Genomic DNA, 16852 nt, shown 5'->3' with positions numbered 1-16852 from the left:
GTACAAATGTAGCAGTGGCAGTGGCAGTGGCAGTGTCATGGGCAACAATACAGGAAGCAGTAGTGTAGGGGATGTGAGGCAGCAGGCCTAGCATCATCACAAGTACCGATGCAGAAGATCAGTGTAATGTTCTATGGTGAAGCATTGCTAGAGCACATTCCTCGCTAAGAGGGAGTGTTGATTTTTGGTAGCATTGGATGTGCTCTAGCCTTGAAATTTGGAGGAGAGGCTAAGGCACATGATATCTCCAAGACCCAGAAATCGTTTTGAGAAATTCCACCCGGATGAGGAGTTATTAAAATAATTAATATTTTTAATGGGCTCCTAAGTCTAAACTTAGGAAAATAAAAATAGTAATGGATATTAATAAAGATAAGGGTGAGAAGCTTCTAAGAGACGAGGATCAAGTCTATTTTAATATTAGCTGTTGATTAGAGACTTAATATCGGTCGTTGATTCATCAACAGGAAAAGCATACGAGAAGACTTGAGGATCACTTGGGGATACATAGGCAGATACTCAATATCTCAAGGAAATCGATTCTCAAGAGAAGGAGACCAATTTTAGAGGGAGAGTTGCAGGGTGGAGGAAGAGGAGGGCATCAATAGCAGTCAGTGACTGAGGAGGAGGTGACGCAAGGACAGTGAGAGATAGCATAGAGGAAGACGCAGTCTAGAGGAGAGACATAGCCCTCAAGCAAGTTGACACAGAGGGACGCAGAGCCACTCAGGGCCACACTGAGCCACACAGAGTGACGCAGAGGTGACGCAGGAGTGGGAGAAGGGTCTCCAAAGTGTCAGAAAGTCTCAGGTGTTTTCTTTCAATTTCTCTGTAAAATCATTCCTTGTACTAGCGATTGTTGCTGAATATTAATAAAACCCTCATCTGCCGCACCAGTTTTACCGCATTGGATTTTTCCGAGGACAATTTCCAAAAACAATTGTGTTGATGTGATTGGTTCTTGTGCATGTATTTTCTCTGTGTAATTATGTGATAACTGCAGTAGAATTTATTTTAATATTTACTGAAGGGATTTCGTAAATAACTTATTGTGAAAATAAGTAGGTGAAATAAATCAGTTGTTGCAGTAGAATTTCAGTTTAGAAATTCACACTGACATAGAGGATAGCACAAAAATAGTTGGGGTTAGCCAGTCTTGTGTCGGATCAGCCAGAATTCTGCCGGGTGAAGTGAGGTAAAACTCACTCAGATTTCCTGCTAGTATTTTCTCTGTAAAGGATTGTTAGATGAGCATCCTAGATTTGTATTCAGATGTTTCTCCTGCATAATAATGAAACCCTCAGAACTGCTGCACCAGTTTTCCCGCATTGGGTTTTTCCAGGGACTATTGTGTCCAAAATAAGTGTGTCCTATGTATCTTGTTCTTTCCTCTATTTTCTGTTTCATGAGATCGAATATTTAATTAGTGTACATTGCAAAAGTAATTTGCTTCAGTATTCAGAAGAATAACATGATGAATGTAATTTTAAAAAAATCAAATAGGTGAAGTAGATTCAGATTTGCTGCAATAGGGGTTCCTTGAACTAGGAATTTTCACATTCTAGCCACGCAGTTTGGTGGAGAGGCTAGAATACATGAGATCTCCAAAACCCAGAAATCGTTTTTGGAAATTCCACCTAGAGATGGCTTAATTAGATTATTAACTAGTTTTTTAAATATTTCTTAAGTCTAAACTTAGGGAATATGGTTAATTAATCATAATTAATTAAGTCAAGGTGAGAATCATCTAGAAACTCACACGAATCGACCTCAAGATGATCCTAGCCATTGATTAAGATTTAATCTTGGTCTTTGGAGTCCCAACAGAGGATTATAAGAGGAAGTCAATGAGCACTTGGAGAAGACACCTTTGTAGTTCGATTTTCTTGGCAAATCGATTTCTAGAGAGCAGTAGCAGTTGCCGGAGAGCCAGAAATCGAAGTAGGGTGAGTGACGGGCAAAGACAGTTATCCGAAGTAAGTTTTCTGGATCCGCAAAGGTAATAGCAAGGGGCCGAGTAATTCCCAGTGAGGCAGCGCAAAGGACTGCGCAGTTGCTTCAGAGAAGCAATTCGATTTAGCTGGAGAGAAATTCATTTTCAGTTCTAGAGGTCGGGCAAAGGTTCCAGAGTGTCGAGGAAGCGATTTCCTTAGCAGAGACAAGCAAAACAACTTCATCAGAGGCAGTTCAAAGGCTAGACATCATAGGGTCTGCGCAGAGCAGCGCAGAGGCTGACGCAGAGGGTCTAGGAGGACAAATTTCTAAAGAGAAGTTGTGTCGGGATTGCTTGTGGAAGAAGGGTAATTCCCTCAGATAATTTTGCCCAGATTTTCTTGCTATTTGGATTGCCAATTGGGCATCCATAGATTGTACTCAGATTTCACTATTGCATAGTAAAATAAAATCCTTGACAGGGAGATTAGGGGAGTTCGGGCTAAGGAGAAATAAAGAGGCTTGGAGGAGTGATTTGCAGGGGTTGGAGGAGACTTTTCCAGTAATTGATTGGCCTTCTACAGCATAATTCTTTCTACAAGGCGTTTTCCCAACTAGTTAGAACCATACACATTTCTTGGGGTCACCGGGGCACGTTGGATTCAACCCAAACCCTTTCTACATTTTTGAGGGTTTATTGGGAGGAGTCTCCGACTAATTTTATAGAATTTTTCGGGCAATTTTCGGGCCTGAAATCCTCATTCTTATAGCAGGGCAAATTGCTAGTTAGATGGGGAATCTGCATCACTTGGTGGGCTCAGTTTTGGTTTGGAGTTGGGCCAAACCCTTTCTAGGTATTTCTAGGGTTTTGGAGGGGAGTCCATGGCTACAATTTTAGGGTGATCCGAGCATTCTTTAGGGCAGAATCTTCCGTCCCATTCCAGCAACAGTACCAGTAATTTTCTGTGTAGTGCGTAGTACTAGTTTGGGCTAGTATTTCCTCCAGATCAAAGTTGTACTACATGGGGTTTGCATAGCTTGCATAGCAAGCCCAGGTTTCAAAAATTCAACTCATTTTAGGTACTATTTTATCATAAAATTAATAAAATGGCTCAGATTGTGTTGTTGGACATTTTGGTGTTTTAATTATTGTGTACGAGTTCCAGCTAATTTATTGTTCCTAGTACATTACTTGGTATTAGCTGTTAAATTCCAATTAGGAATATTACAGTGGTATCAGAGCATGATCTTGGCCAGTTGTGGGGTAGCAAGCAAGACCATGGAAGATTTGGTCATGTATGCACTGTGATGGGTGAACCATAGACAAACCCATGGCTCAAGGGAGAGTGAGTAGCATTGAGGGAAAAATTACCCTCACCCACTTTGATGGTTCAACTAGGAGTTCTGTCAGAAAATGGGTAGAAGAATTGGACACATTTCCGGCTAAACCCCATGAGGGAGGAAAATGCTATTAGACATGCCACTCTGCACTTGGATGGAGATGTTATGGAGTGGTGGTACCGAGGGTTGATCCCTTTGGGTCATGCACGTATCACATCCTACATAGAGTTCACATGGAAGCTCGTGAAGAGATTTGACCGAGAGGACAAAAAAACCCCTCAAAGGGAGTGGACAAGACGAGGACAGTTAGAGGGTGAGACCAGGGGGCATTTTTGCTAGTGGAGACCGGGCTTTAGATGTCAGGAGCTTGAGGAGGAGGTTGAGCAGGAGCATACACAGGATGGTGAGGGGCACATTGAAATATTCAGTGTGGCACAGGAATCACCATTGTTGGAGACCTCTTTGATAGCACCAGTTGACACCTTGATGGAGAGAGTAGAGCATAAACCAATAGAGCCATTTGTTGATGAGGTGTCATTCCCAGTTGAGGTGCTAGGAGACATAGAGGTCCTCGAAGCCTTAACTGAGTTCCCATATAGCAGCCGCCTACAGAAGCATGGAGAACACACATAGGGACGTGAGCTAGTCATGGAAGGGCGGGTTGTGACTCATGATGAGCCCATGGCGGAGGAGGACGAGCAGTCATCTTTTGGGTCAGTGACTTATTTAGAGCATACAAATGCATAGACCATCACCAGAGCCACAATACTTCCAGACAATAGCTCTCTTCAGGTTTATATAGATGCGACTTGCAACATTGCTAGGCTACCTCTGCACAACGAAAAGGAGATGTAGAATTACCCCGACAAATTTTATGTACCAACCAGGTCAATGAGATCCCTCTCAAGGTTGGTTGGCAAGAGATATTGAGTTGGTATTCGGTGGAGCTAGTTAGGAGGTTAGATGCATCCATGGCCATAGTTCAACAAAGGCTATGGATTACCAGAGGGGCTAAAGGGCCAAACTATTGTTGGGATCTAGGTGGGATTCTCCATCACATCGTGGAGTCGGTAGGTGATGGTAGTAGCTGCATGATGGAATCGGTTGTTGGGTGCACACACCATTTCATATCCCCTGCAAAGTTCCTAACAGCACTAGTGACAAAATGGATTAACAGGGGAGCAGGCAGATTTCATGAGTTGTCATGGCATGTTGGGCATTTATGGGATTGTAGGATGATTAGCCTACTCTGACAAAAGTTGATAGGAGGAGGTGGCATCAGCAAGACACCAGACAGGGTATTGTATAGAGGCGGTACTCTCTCAATGGTATATTGGACACAAGAGCTACTGAGGATAGGCTCAGTAGTATTATTCACGTTAGCATTGTGAAAAGTTTTGACTCTAACAAATCAGAAATCCTACTGCAGTAAACTGATTTGCATCACCTACTTGTGTTCTTCATTTTAACCAGTTATTTTCATAATTATTCAAGAAATATTAATGCAAATACACTGCAGCCTACACCAATATATAGATCAAGTACTGAAAAAATAAATGAGACAACCACACAAAGGACAAACTTATTTTTGGACTATAAGTCCCCAGAAAAACCCAGTGTGGGAAAACCGTTGCAGCAGATATGAGGGTTTTATTATTATGCAGATTTCTGAATACAACTAGGGTGCCAAATTCGGCTCACCCAACAGAGAATAGACCTGGCGGAAGTACCTCTATCCAGAGACAGATATTTTGGCGAATCCAGCACTAGAAGAACAAACCCCATATGTGGCTGTGCTGTCCCCAATGGTGTGCAGCGATCGTTGCTCCCAGCTTTGCAATGGAACTACGTCACCTCCTCTAGGAGTTGTGTCACCCTCCCGGTGAGCCTTCCTGCCTCAGAAATTGATCTGCTAATCAATGCCTGATCTGCCTCATAGAAACCTCAGCATTGCCTCTATGTGACTGTGCCAGCCCTCCAACCTCTGCGTCACCCTCCTGGAGCTACACTGTCTCTCCCTGGTGCTGCGTTGCCCCTCTATTATGTATTCTCGGCCTTGGACGAAAGTCCCGCTGCTGAGCTACCCCTCTTTGCACTAGAAGCTTACTCCAAAATTCTCAGCAAACCACGCCCCAGAATTTCGATCTAGCTCAAGTGCTCCTCTCCCTGTGTATGTTCTCCAACTAACCCCAAGCCTTCCTTTATACTTTTCCCGTTGAGAAATCAAAGGTCGTGACCTAATCTCTAATCAACGGCGAAAGATCAAATTAGACTTGATCCTCGTCTCTTAGAAGCTTCTCACACATATTTACATTAATTCACTTTAATTATCTTAAATTCCTAAGTTTTAACTTAGGCACCGTTAAGAATAATTAATTATTTGAGAAACATGCACTCCGGGTAGAATTTCTCCAAAGGATTTCTGGGTCTTGGATATCTCATGTGTTCTAGCCCCTCCACAAAATTTCGGAGCTAGAGCACATCCGATGCTACCCAAAAATCAACACTCCCTCTTAGCGAGGAATGTTCTCTAGCAATACTTCCCAACAGAAGTATCACAGTAATCCACAGCATCAATCCTCTGCACTGTTGATGCTCGACCTACTTCCCTTCATCCACTGCGCTACTGTAATCTGTAATGTTTCCCATGACAATACCACTGTCACTGTTGCATCTATACTGCGGCTCCCTCTCAATATGCTGCACCATGCTGCCCATAGCACTGCCACTGCTAATTGTTGCACCGCAACTCAGTTGCTGAGAAGTAAGCAACTGAAAAATCCACCCCAAAGTTGACATGCCAATCAGTCTGGATGCCCCTTGACGCTGAAGCTACCTCTGCTACTAATTTGTGCCAACCCTCTAATGTTACTGCGCTGATGTTGTATCTTCTTTGTGCCTTCCGCACCACTGCAACACTCCACTACGTTGCTTCCGACTTTGGCACTCTAGCTCTGCCACTATTGCTCCATCATCCCTCACACCAATTGACTCTCGTCATTCTGCTACTATCATTAAGGGCTCCTGTAGCCGTATGTGATCCAAGAGTTTGGGCAACTCAAGGATCTTTTCCCCTTATGTAGTCCTCCCAACTACAGCTCAATATCGCCCCATCTCTTCTCTAGATGTGCATGAGCACTCATGGTGCAATCATCATCGTCCTCTTTGTCAGCTTGCGCTGGAGCAGCCTTTGAGTCAGACTTCTCGTCTTTGCCCTTCTTCCGAGAGCACTGTATGGCAAAATGACCCATTTCTCCACATCTGAAGCATATGACTTTGGATATGTCCTTCTTCTTTCATTTTTTTTGCCCTTGTTGTCCCGCTGATGCGAGAGCCGCATCCTCCTCTTCCTCCTTAATTTTGACCCCTTTGCTGCTGCTTCCCGCCTTGGCCCATCGTCTGATCTCTTCCTGTCAAAGAGTTGCCCACATCTCCTCCCAACTGGGAAGAGAAGCCCTGCCCAAGATGCTTTGGACAAAGGCTTCCTAGTCTTTAGTGACTGTATTCAGGGCAATCCTAACCATAAATTCAGCATCTGGTGTAACCCCAACGAAAGATCGCTGGTCACAGATCCTTTGCAACCTAAAAAGGAAGGGATCAATTTCTTCTTCCTTCTGCATCTAAAACTGTCTCATCTGACTCTCGAGCAACATCTTCCGCTAAACGGAAGTTCCCTTGTACAATATGGTCAAGGCCTCCCACATTTCCCTTGTTGTGTCTTTCTCAGCAATATGTGGGATCACATGATCCTTGACCCCATCCACGATCATGCACTTTGCTTTTGCCTGAACCTCCTCGTACTTCTTGAGAGGATCATCATTAACCGGAACAGCAACCATCCTCAAGGCATAATCCTTGATGCAATTTTTATACAAAACTGCTAGGATCTTGGCCTTCCAGATGATGAAGTTTCATGCTCCATCCAACCTGTCTTGATCCCTCAGTCCGTTAACGGCCATCTCTGCTCAAATAAATGTTGAACTGGTTCTCTTCTCCCTCTTTCGTTGTTGCCCCAACAAAACTCGGATCTGGATTTCTATGGCGCTAGAAATCCTCCAAGGAACAAGCTCCCTCTGAATTTCGATTTCCTTCACGAAAATCCTTCTGCCAACCACTGTCGAACCACCCCTCTCTGGTCTTTCTTCCCTGTTGCTCAGCACTGGACCTAGATTTCTTGGCAAGAAATCTTCTAAGGCACTGACTCCCTCTACTTTGCTTCTACCCCATTAGGTATTGTTCTGCACCAACAGAATCAGCACCCCACCAGCAACTCCAAATGAAATCTGCGCTGCACCTCTAGCCACGGCAACCAGAAAAAACGAGACTCAACTGTCTCTACACTAGCCCAATAACCACTTCGCTGCCCTCTGCAGCAACAGCGTCACCCAATCGGGCTGACGCAGGCTCTACGTGAGCCTCCCTTGGTGACTGCATCACCCCTCCTCTGCTCTCTTGGCCTGAAATTGCGTTGTCTCTCGGGACAACTGTCTTCACGCAGGGAATTTCCTCTATCCTTTTGTTGATGGCTTCAGTCCTCCTTGATCTGCAATCCCTCTGATACCATGTGAAAATTTCTTAATCTAACAAATCATAAATCCTACTGCAGTGAACTAATTTGCATCACCTACTTGTGTTCTTCATTTTAACAAGTTATTTTCAGAATTATTCAAGAAATATTAATGCAAATACACTGCAGCCTACACCTATATACTGACCAAGTACTGAAAAAATAATGAGACAACCACACAAAGGACACTTATTTTTGGACTAAACATCCTCGGAAAAACCCAGTGTGGGAAAACCGGTCCAGCAGATATGAGGGTTTTATTATTATGCATATTTGTGAATACAACTAGGGTGCCAAATCCGGCTCATGCAACAGAGAATAAACCCAGCAGAAGTACCTCTATCCGGAGACAGATATTTTGGCGAATCCAGCAACTAGATGAACAAACCCCACAGGTGACTGCGTTGTCCCCAGTGCTGTGCAGCGATGGTTACTCCCAGCTCTGCGCTGGAACTGCGTCACCTCCTCTAGGAGCTGTGTCACCCTCCCGGTGAGCCTTCCCAGCTCAGAAATCAATCTACTGAATTGATGCCCAATCTGCCTCACAAAAACCCCAGCGCTGCCTCTATGTGACTGTGTCAACCCTCCAACCTCTGTGTCACCCTCCTGGAGTTGTGTTGTCTCTCCCTGGTGTTGCGCTGCCTCTCTATTATGTATTCTCGGCCTTGGACGAAAGTCCCACTGCCGAACTGCCCCTCTGCACTAGAATCTTACTCTGAAATTCTCAGCAAACCATGCCCCAGAATTTCGATCTAGCTCAAGTGTTGCTCTCCCTGTGTGTGTTCTCCAACTGACCCCAAGCCTTCCTTTATACTTTTCCTGTTGAGAAATCAACGATCGTGATCTAATCTCTAATCAACGGCTAAGATTAAATTAGACTTGATCCTCGTCTCTTAGAAGCTTCTCACCCATATTTACATTAATTCACTTTAATTATTTTAATTTCCTAAGTTTTAACTTAGGCACCATTAAAAATAATTAATTATTTGAATAACATGCACTCCGAGTGGAATTTCTCCAAACGATTTCTTGGTCTTGGAGATTCAGGGGTGTATAGGGGTATGCAGTGGTACGCAGTGGTGTGCAGGGTTGCATCATGGTGTAGGAGGAGCGGTTCAAATCTTAGTACATTCACTCATAGAGTGACAAACACATTGATACAAGAGGGATACCAGTTGATCTGGGATGATGCAACAGCGTGTAGCAGGATCCGGCAGTGCATAGAGATGTGCGATTGGGTACAGTTGCATGCCAGGAGACACGAGGATACATGATTATATGCAGTAGAGTGCGGGGTTGCACTGTGGGCAGAGGGAGTGTTACTTGCAGGGAGATTCCTTGACGAGGATGTCAAGCATGTCATTGGGTTGGACATACCCAGGTTGGGAGAGCGTATCGGTCACAGGACGGGCCGAGAGTGTCCACACGAGTTCTTGATCATACCCATCAAAACCCACGCATCTTCCACTCATTGGCACTTGGTGCAGTTGAGGGGAGCCTTATTGTGTTTGATCTAAACATATAGTGTGGATAGCAAGACTTGGGGGATTTTCCTGAGACGACACTATGAGATTCAATGCCTCAGGGGCACGATAGATATTCTACAATGGAGGAGCAGGGTCGGTGCACGAGTTGACAGCCACAAGTTGGGAGATGAGGTGATCTTCTGCAGGGGTGGCATATCATTCATCACTGAGCCTACACCTGGGGAGTTGGTCATGGGGGAGACATGTGCCACTCTTTCCACAGGGCATGTCGGGATCCTGCATGAGCAGAGGATACCATGTATGATTGAGGAAGTTTTCCAGTGGGTGTCCAGGCTCCAGACATTATATTGGCACATTATCAAGAGGGTGGATGGCAAACTTAGTGGTGATGGTTGGCAGGAGCAGGATGGATCCACATACATTGAGTCAATTGCAAGTATCGGAAACCCATCTATTGGCTGCATTCAGGGGGTAGCTATTTGGCACATGTGGTTTCCAGCGTCATCAGTACTATGCAGTGGCAGGCATAGGGCAGTTTAGCATGCATCAGATTAGTTCATGATATATGGAGCATATATATTGATTGCATGCAGGGACTAGAGACGAGGCACAGATGGATTCCAACAATTGTCAAAGCTATGTCGCAGCAGGTCTGGCTATGGGATTCGAGGATTCAGTTGGTTGATAGATCACTCTGTCTCATGATGAGCGAAATCATGACAGAGAGTGATTTAGTTCACTCTTGGGTTGACATATGGGGGTTTGCGGAGGCATTCATCGTATGGCGAGGTAGGCTTTCCCTATTGCTGCACAAGTTCGGGGTTACCTTTGGATGGGTAGGCTTTGGCATCATGGAGATGCCTGGGCGGGATGTATTTGGCATTTGTCAGTATTTCACCACTGGGTTCCAGGAGAGGAGGATACGGTATGCGCATGATGGGTAGTCAGTTGTAATCAGAGTGGTGCAACATCGCCTTTGTGGCATCTTTTTGAGATCAACATGGGACCCTAGTATGAAGGATTCATTTATGACAGGATGGTGCAAGGATTCAGGGTGACTCAGTGGCACATTTGGGACCCCAGTATTGTTTGCAGTGATAGTTTGGTCAGCAGAGAGAGAGCGCTTGTTCGAGCATTGCTTGAGGACAAGCAATTTTTGGCGGGGAGGACTGTAATATCCCCAATTTTGTGAGCATGGGAGTCACTAAGGAATTTTACCCAATTTTAGTAATATTAATTAAAAAGGGGAAAATATTATTGGAGAAAGGTGGCTAGTATTATTTTATCGGAGAATAGCGACAAATTATTATTTTATTAAATGGTGGCAAAAGTGACTTAGTGGAAAATGGCCCCACCAATAAAATAATTTCAAAAAAAGGAATCTAGAGGCATGAGGAGAAATTATAAAAGGAGGATGGACTCATTTTGTGGATTATCTTTGGTCATTTTACAATTTCAACATTAGTTCTCTTGAGCTGCTTAGCCAAGACAACCATGTTGTTCAACACAAGGAATTTCCGAGCAGGAATTCCACCTCTACCTTCAGTGAACTTCAAGTGTCACCCTAGGGGAGTAAGAAGGAGTCCATCTCAGGGCTTCTCTAGGAGCTACATTGCAGACTATTTCTAGCTGGAGCATGCTTCTCTTAGGGCACAAAAGGAAATTCGAAGGGGCTGAGAGAAGCTAGCAAATAGTGGAGTTTTGGCTGGAGAATTTGCAGAGATTTATCCATAGGGAGGGCGAGTTTTTCCTTGGTGATTTGCAAGGCTAAGAGTGTTGCATTTTGGAGGGCCGAATTTATCTATTTCAGGGGTTTCTAGACAACTACTGTGCAGACATTTTGACAGGGAGATTTGGGGAGTTTGGGCTAAGGAGAAATAAAGAGGCTTGGAGGAGTGATTTGCAGGGGTTGGAGGAGATTTTTCCAGTAATTGATTGGCCTTCTACAGCAGAATTCTTTCTATGGGGCGTTTTTCCAGCAAGTTAGAACCATACACATTTCTTGGGGTCACTGAAGCACGTTGGATTCAACCCAAACCCTTTCTGGAGTTTTGTGGGTTTATTGAGAGCAGTGTCCGACTAATTTTATAGATTTTTTCAGGAAATATTTGGGCCTGAAATCCTCATTCTTATAGCAGGGCGAATTGCTAGTTAGCTGGGGAATTTGCATCACTTGGTGGGCTCAATTTTGGCTTGGAGTTGGGCCAAACCCTTTTTGGGTATTTATGGGGTTTTGGAGGAGTCTATGGCTACAATTTCAGGGTGATTCAAGCATTCTTCAAGTCAGAATCTCTAGTCTCATTCCAGCAGCAATAACATTAATTTTCTAGGTAGTGCGCAATACCAGTTTGGGCCAGTATTTCCTCCAAATCAGAGTTGTACTACATGGGGTTTGCATAGCTTTCATAGCAAGCCCAGGTTCCAAAACTTTAGCTCATTTTATGTACTCTTTTATCATAAAATTAATAAAATGGCTCAGATTGTGTTGTTGGACATTTTGGTGTTTTAATTGTTGTGTATGAGTTCCAGTTTATTGTTGGCAATTTAATATATCAGCTCTGTCTGCAAGATGAGGATGATCTCAGCCCAATAAGATTAATCTGGTCCATAAAGAACACAATCTGACCATAGAGAATAACACGGCCCAACAAAGATGAATTCTATCTTGACCATTCAGCCTCCAAGAAATTTGGCCCAGCACAACACTTCGACCTCCAAATATGAAGAAGATTCGGCCCTCCTGAGTAATTCGATCCACTAAAGATAAGCTCTGCCTCCAAGTAAACTCGTCCCCTTCAGGAAATGATCTCAATCTCTGATGAATGCGGCCCTCCAAAAGTCTAACATATCCTCCAAGTGAACTCGGCCCCTGTAGAAGATGAACTTGGCCTCCAATTAATTTGGCCCTCTAGACGACACCTTGGCATATAGTGGATGTACTCGGCCTGTAGATGATAAACTCAGCCTTTAGTAATTGGTCTCCAAGATGAATGACTCAGCCACCAGAAATTGGCCCCCTCAAAAGAATAATTCGGCCTCCACGAGAAGCATTGAGCCTCTGCAAAGGAATTCAATCTCTAAAGGATTCATCCTTCACAAGATGAATTCAGCCTCCTCAAAGATGTATTTGACCCTCCTACAATAATGAATTTGGCCTCCTTCTAGACAAGGAATTTGGCCTCAACAATCTCCTGTAATACAAACTCGGCCTCCAAATGATGAACTCGATCTTCAGCAACAAACCCCAAACCTGCAAATCACTAAGTACAAATGGAAGACGTGATGTGATCTCCCCTGAGAGACAACTAGTGTGGCACTCTAGGTCCACCGAAATCAGCTAAAGAGCCAACTAGGGTGGCACTCAAGTCCATCAAAATTCGCTGAAGGATTTCACTTGAAACCCTCAAACTAGACCCACTTGAGCCCTAGACAATTCTCCAAAGATAATAAAAAATCAGAATGCTTGAGAAACGACATCCTTTCCCTTTTTAAAGATTTGTCAGGCCGAACCTTCTACAATCTTCTAGAAATCCCCTTTTTTATTATTTTTTGTTGATCAAGTCACTTATTTTCTCGAAGTGACTTTTTCCCCTTTCTATTCAATAATATTTTTTCCCTCCTTTTTGTTTAATAATAATATCATAAAGTAAAGATGGGCAATATTTCTTTGTCTCCTTAGCAACTTCCCTTTTTGCTAGCCTAAAGGAGACAATTAAGCTAGTAGGAAGGGTATCTCCGTGCTCAAGTAATTGGGGGCATTACACATTGGGTTATACAGTTAGTATTTACTATTAATAAGTAGCAAAGCTTCATGCACATGTAGCAGAAATGTTCACTATTAAAGAAGTTTCCTACACATCCAGTTTCCAAAGTATCCTATTGCAAAAGTCATGTATTGTAAGTCAAAATCATAATATAACATGTATTATAAGTCCAAGTCTATAGTCATGCATTTTCACTGTTCATCATTTTAATGGGAACAATAATGCTATTAGTATCAATTACATACAGAAATTTGGTATAAAGTAAATAGCCTCCAACCAATTTTATGAATCAATGGCCATGACCTCAAAAAAAAAAAATACCTTTATACCAACTATTGCCAAAAGGGTAAGATCCTCTTCAGGAATTTCCCATGATTGGCGTTGCTCTTCATCAGGCACACTATCAAGATCATATTTCATGTAAGCAAAAGCAATGCATCGCAATGCAGCTGCAGCCATCCCCTCAATGTTTTTCCTAAACATATCTGCCTGCAATAAAGGACGCAAACTTCCATAAACTCACGTTGAGTAGGAAATTAATCAAAATTAAATAATCATATTGGTATGGTATTTTTCACTGCAGAAATTCACACTTAAGAGAAACAAAACCTCATCAGGACTTATTTCTCGAATAAGGCCAGCACTGTCAATCCATGTATTGCAGCGATCTAGTATTATCTCTGCAGCTCCTTTCCAATGAATATATACTTCAGTTTCAGACTGCAATTATGCACTAAAATTTAATAAACATTTAAAATTCCAATAATAAATAGTTAGAGATAATAACTACTTGAATAAAGAAAGATGATATTATATTGCACAGAGAACAAAGTCTGTAGATGCATGAATACACCTGTTACCTTTTTCAGTGCAACACCTCCACGTTTCTTTTCCGAGTTGAATGTAAAAACATGTAAGATGGAGGATTTGGATCTTTCGTGATCAAAATTCATTCCAAGCTAAGAGAACATCACAATGGCACAATTGAATTGTAGGCTGATATGTAATTGAACAGAGCAAAAAAATAGTAATTGAGTAATCATCAATGCTTTTGACATAGCGAAGACATAAATGCACATCACACCTTTAATGCCCATGAAAGAATAGCCTTCTCTGTTGGGGATCCTGTCACTTCCATCTCTCCACCATCCTACGACAGATTAAAATCTTAGTCAGAAATATCATAAATGAAGCTCGCTAAGACATCAATGGAGGATTCCACATATGATATTCCTCAGCATATACTACCATGCATTATATTATAAATTTGTAATTATTAACCACAAAGAATGAAAAAAAGTAATCACAAAAAAAATTCAAAAATATCATGCCAAAAAATGCAACCATGTTATTTTGACCAAAAATACTATGTTTAAATCAAGCAGCATGCACATCTTCTTTTATCTGTTTTTACACATCCACTAACAGCTTTTAGACAGAATTTCTAGTGTATATAGAAATGTTGCAAATATAGTTTTGGGGAATATATTTCCAAGGGTCTGGAAAGAGACTTGTCAAAGGGAAAATATCTATGTTCCACGAAGTTTCTAGGATGGGGGAGCACACGAGCGGGAAGACGCACAAAGGGGATGTGTGGGAGCACCCCAAATTTTAGGAAAATTCAGGGAGGACAGGGTGACATCAGAGTCCCTAGGATAGAGGTCCCCGCTTCTAAAATTATAAAATATAAAAATAATAATGATAAAATCCCAACAATAATAATTCATCCCATGCAAATTATCTTTGTGCATTACAGTGGAAATGCTATAATACTGCCAGTCCTGAAATCTTGAAATGCCGTCTGCTGAATTTTGAATGGGATATGAAATTCTACTCTCTGTATGAAGTATGATGAGGTTGGAACCACTCTCAAACATCCTGAAACATTTAATGGTAATCTTAAAAATTTAAGTAAAAGGAATTTAATATTACTATTAATTACCAAGGTCTTAGACTCCTCAAAGCTCTATCCCTTGTTTTCTATCTTCATGGTGTTGGAAAACGTAACTAGTTTCGGTCTTCATAATTGTCATTATACTCAAATCATTATGTATATTTTGTGTTACAAGAAAAAGAAGAAAGAAAAATATTATTTTAAGCATGGGTTTCATGCTCCATTTTGATGGTCATCTAGGTAAAACATGTTCTTCATCCTTCTAGGGTTTGTCATATCAAAAAAATAATTTTCTTGAGTCAAGAAAGTCATTAACAATTGTATAAGACCCTATTGGGCAAGTTGTAACATGTAAAAGATATTGATTTTGAGTCTAGAAAGTTCTACAAGCCTCCTAGCACAATTCGGCCCTGCCAGCAAGAAGTTGTCCTAAAGGAGGGTATTCGAACCCCTCAAATGTGTATAAATAGAAGCAGCATTGATCTCATTTAGCACCAATTCGATCTCTCTCAAGAAGAAGTTCAATCTGAAGTTGGGGACAAGGAAAAAGCAAGAGCGAAGGTCTAGGAAGCAAGGAGAAACCAAGAAGAAGAAAGAAAGTTTGTTTTTTTTGGCTATTTTCTTTCACATGTGCAAAGAAGCTAGGGTTTCTTCAGCAACTGCAGGAAAAAATTTGCAGGTCAAAGATAAAGTTGGAAGTTGGTTGAAGCAAGATTGATTCTTGTTGACATGGTTGACTTTTGACCTAACTAGAAGGGCTTCTTGGAGGATTGACTTGGCGCTTGGAGGAAGACTTGGTCTAGGGTTTTGGGTCTTGGTGTTCTAATTTGAAGCAGATTCTATAAGAAGAGAAGAGGTTTTCTGGGTTTTCCCCTTGGAGGGGTTTTGGCCAGCTTGGAGCCTAATTTTTGTGCCCATTGTCTTCACTATTTTTGCACTTGATAATTATTTGATGAAAAGGTCTAATAAAGAAACACAAGAAGATAAATAAATTTCACAAGCAATTATTAAGGTTAAGGAAAAATTGAATTAATAGTTTCCCACTTGCATTCTCCAACATGGTATCAGAGCTTGTTAAATTGGCAACTAGGGCCAAACTCCATGTGGGTCACCTTATTTATGACAACTAATATTTTTATTGGATCCCTCTCGTCGAGAGGTGTAGGATTGATCTAAAGATCATCCGATTCCGATAAGTATTTATGGAGATATGAATTTATTTTGATTATGAAATTATTATCAAGCTGACCAGCAACTTGAGTAGGCTCAGAAGCCCAATAGTCACGCCTATTCATCACTCACGCTTTAGTATAAATTGGCAAGGACTTGAAGTCATTTCACACACATATTCTTGAGGTGATCTCCTCTCCACGTCTTGGGTTTTTGGAGAAGGAGAGAACATAGAATACGCTGGCCTAGATGATGCCCTAGCTCACACTCAGATGATGCCCTAAATTACAATCAGTTTGATGAATCTCTATACGTTGTTCAGGAAGTGAAACCCTACACCATTCATGGAATCATATAAACTAGAATAGGCAGCAATTACATGAATGTATGTGGATACGCAACAACAGCAACTTCATGCATATATATACGCACAATGCACATTAGCAGGGCAGCATGATGATGAGTTCAAGAGCAGCTCAGTCATCAAGGTTCAACACACTATGATGGTACAGCAAGGTGCTACACAACAGGGTGTGGAAAATGATCGAGAGGCAACTCTATGATAGGTGAAGGAGTCACCTTAGAGAATCAGTTGAAGCAATATGTCTTCCACTGATCTCTGTAGATATCAAGAGTCAAAGTGTTGACTTCTATTGTAAATGTATTCTCTCTCTCTCTTTCTCTGCTGAACTTTGAA

The 16852-nt window shown here is 42.1% G+C and overlaps 1 protein-coding gene across 1 annotated transcript in view; it reads right to left on the bottom strand.

Moving 5' to 3' along the window:
• Window positions 1–6365: 6365 nt before the first annotated feature.
• Window positions 6366–16852, bottom strand: part of LOC149241472 (calcium-transporting ATPase 5, plasma membrane-type-like) — a 124108-nt gene continuing 113621 nt past the window's right edge. The window contains exons 19-23 of the mRNA XM_089370555.1: window positions 14176–14241; window positions 13952–14050; window positions 13701–13811; window positions 13413–13580; window positions 6366–6503 (exon numbers count right to left, since the gene is read on the bottom strand). Of these exons, the coding sequence (XP_089226681.1) occupies window positions 6366–6503; window positions 13413–13580; window positions 13701–13811; window positions 13952–14050; window positions 14176–14241 (582 nt within the window). The remainder of the gene's footprint in view (window positions 6504–13412; window positions 13581–13700; window positions 13812–13951; window positions 14051–14175; window positions 14242–16852) is intronic.

This window comes from Pinus tabuliformis, chromosome 8 (genome assembly GCF_031772625.1).
Source record: "Pinus tabuliformis cultivar Carrire ecotype Pingquan chromosome 8, CPIR1, whole genome shotgun sequence".
NCBI classification, from domain to species: Eukaryota; Viridiplantae; Streptophyta; class Pinopsida; order Pinales; family Pinaceae; genus Pinus; species Pinus tabuliformis.
This window is presented reverse-complemented; position numbering and strand designations above follow the sequence as displayed.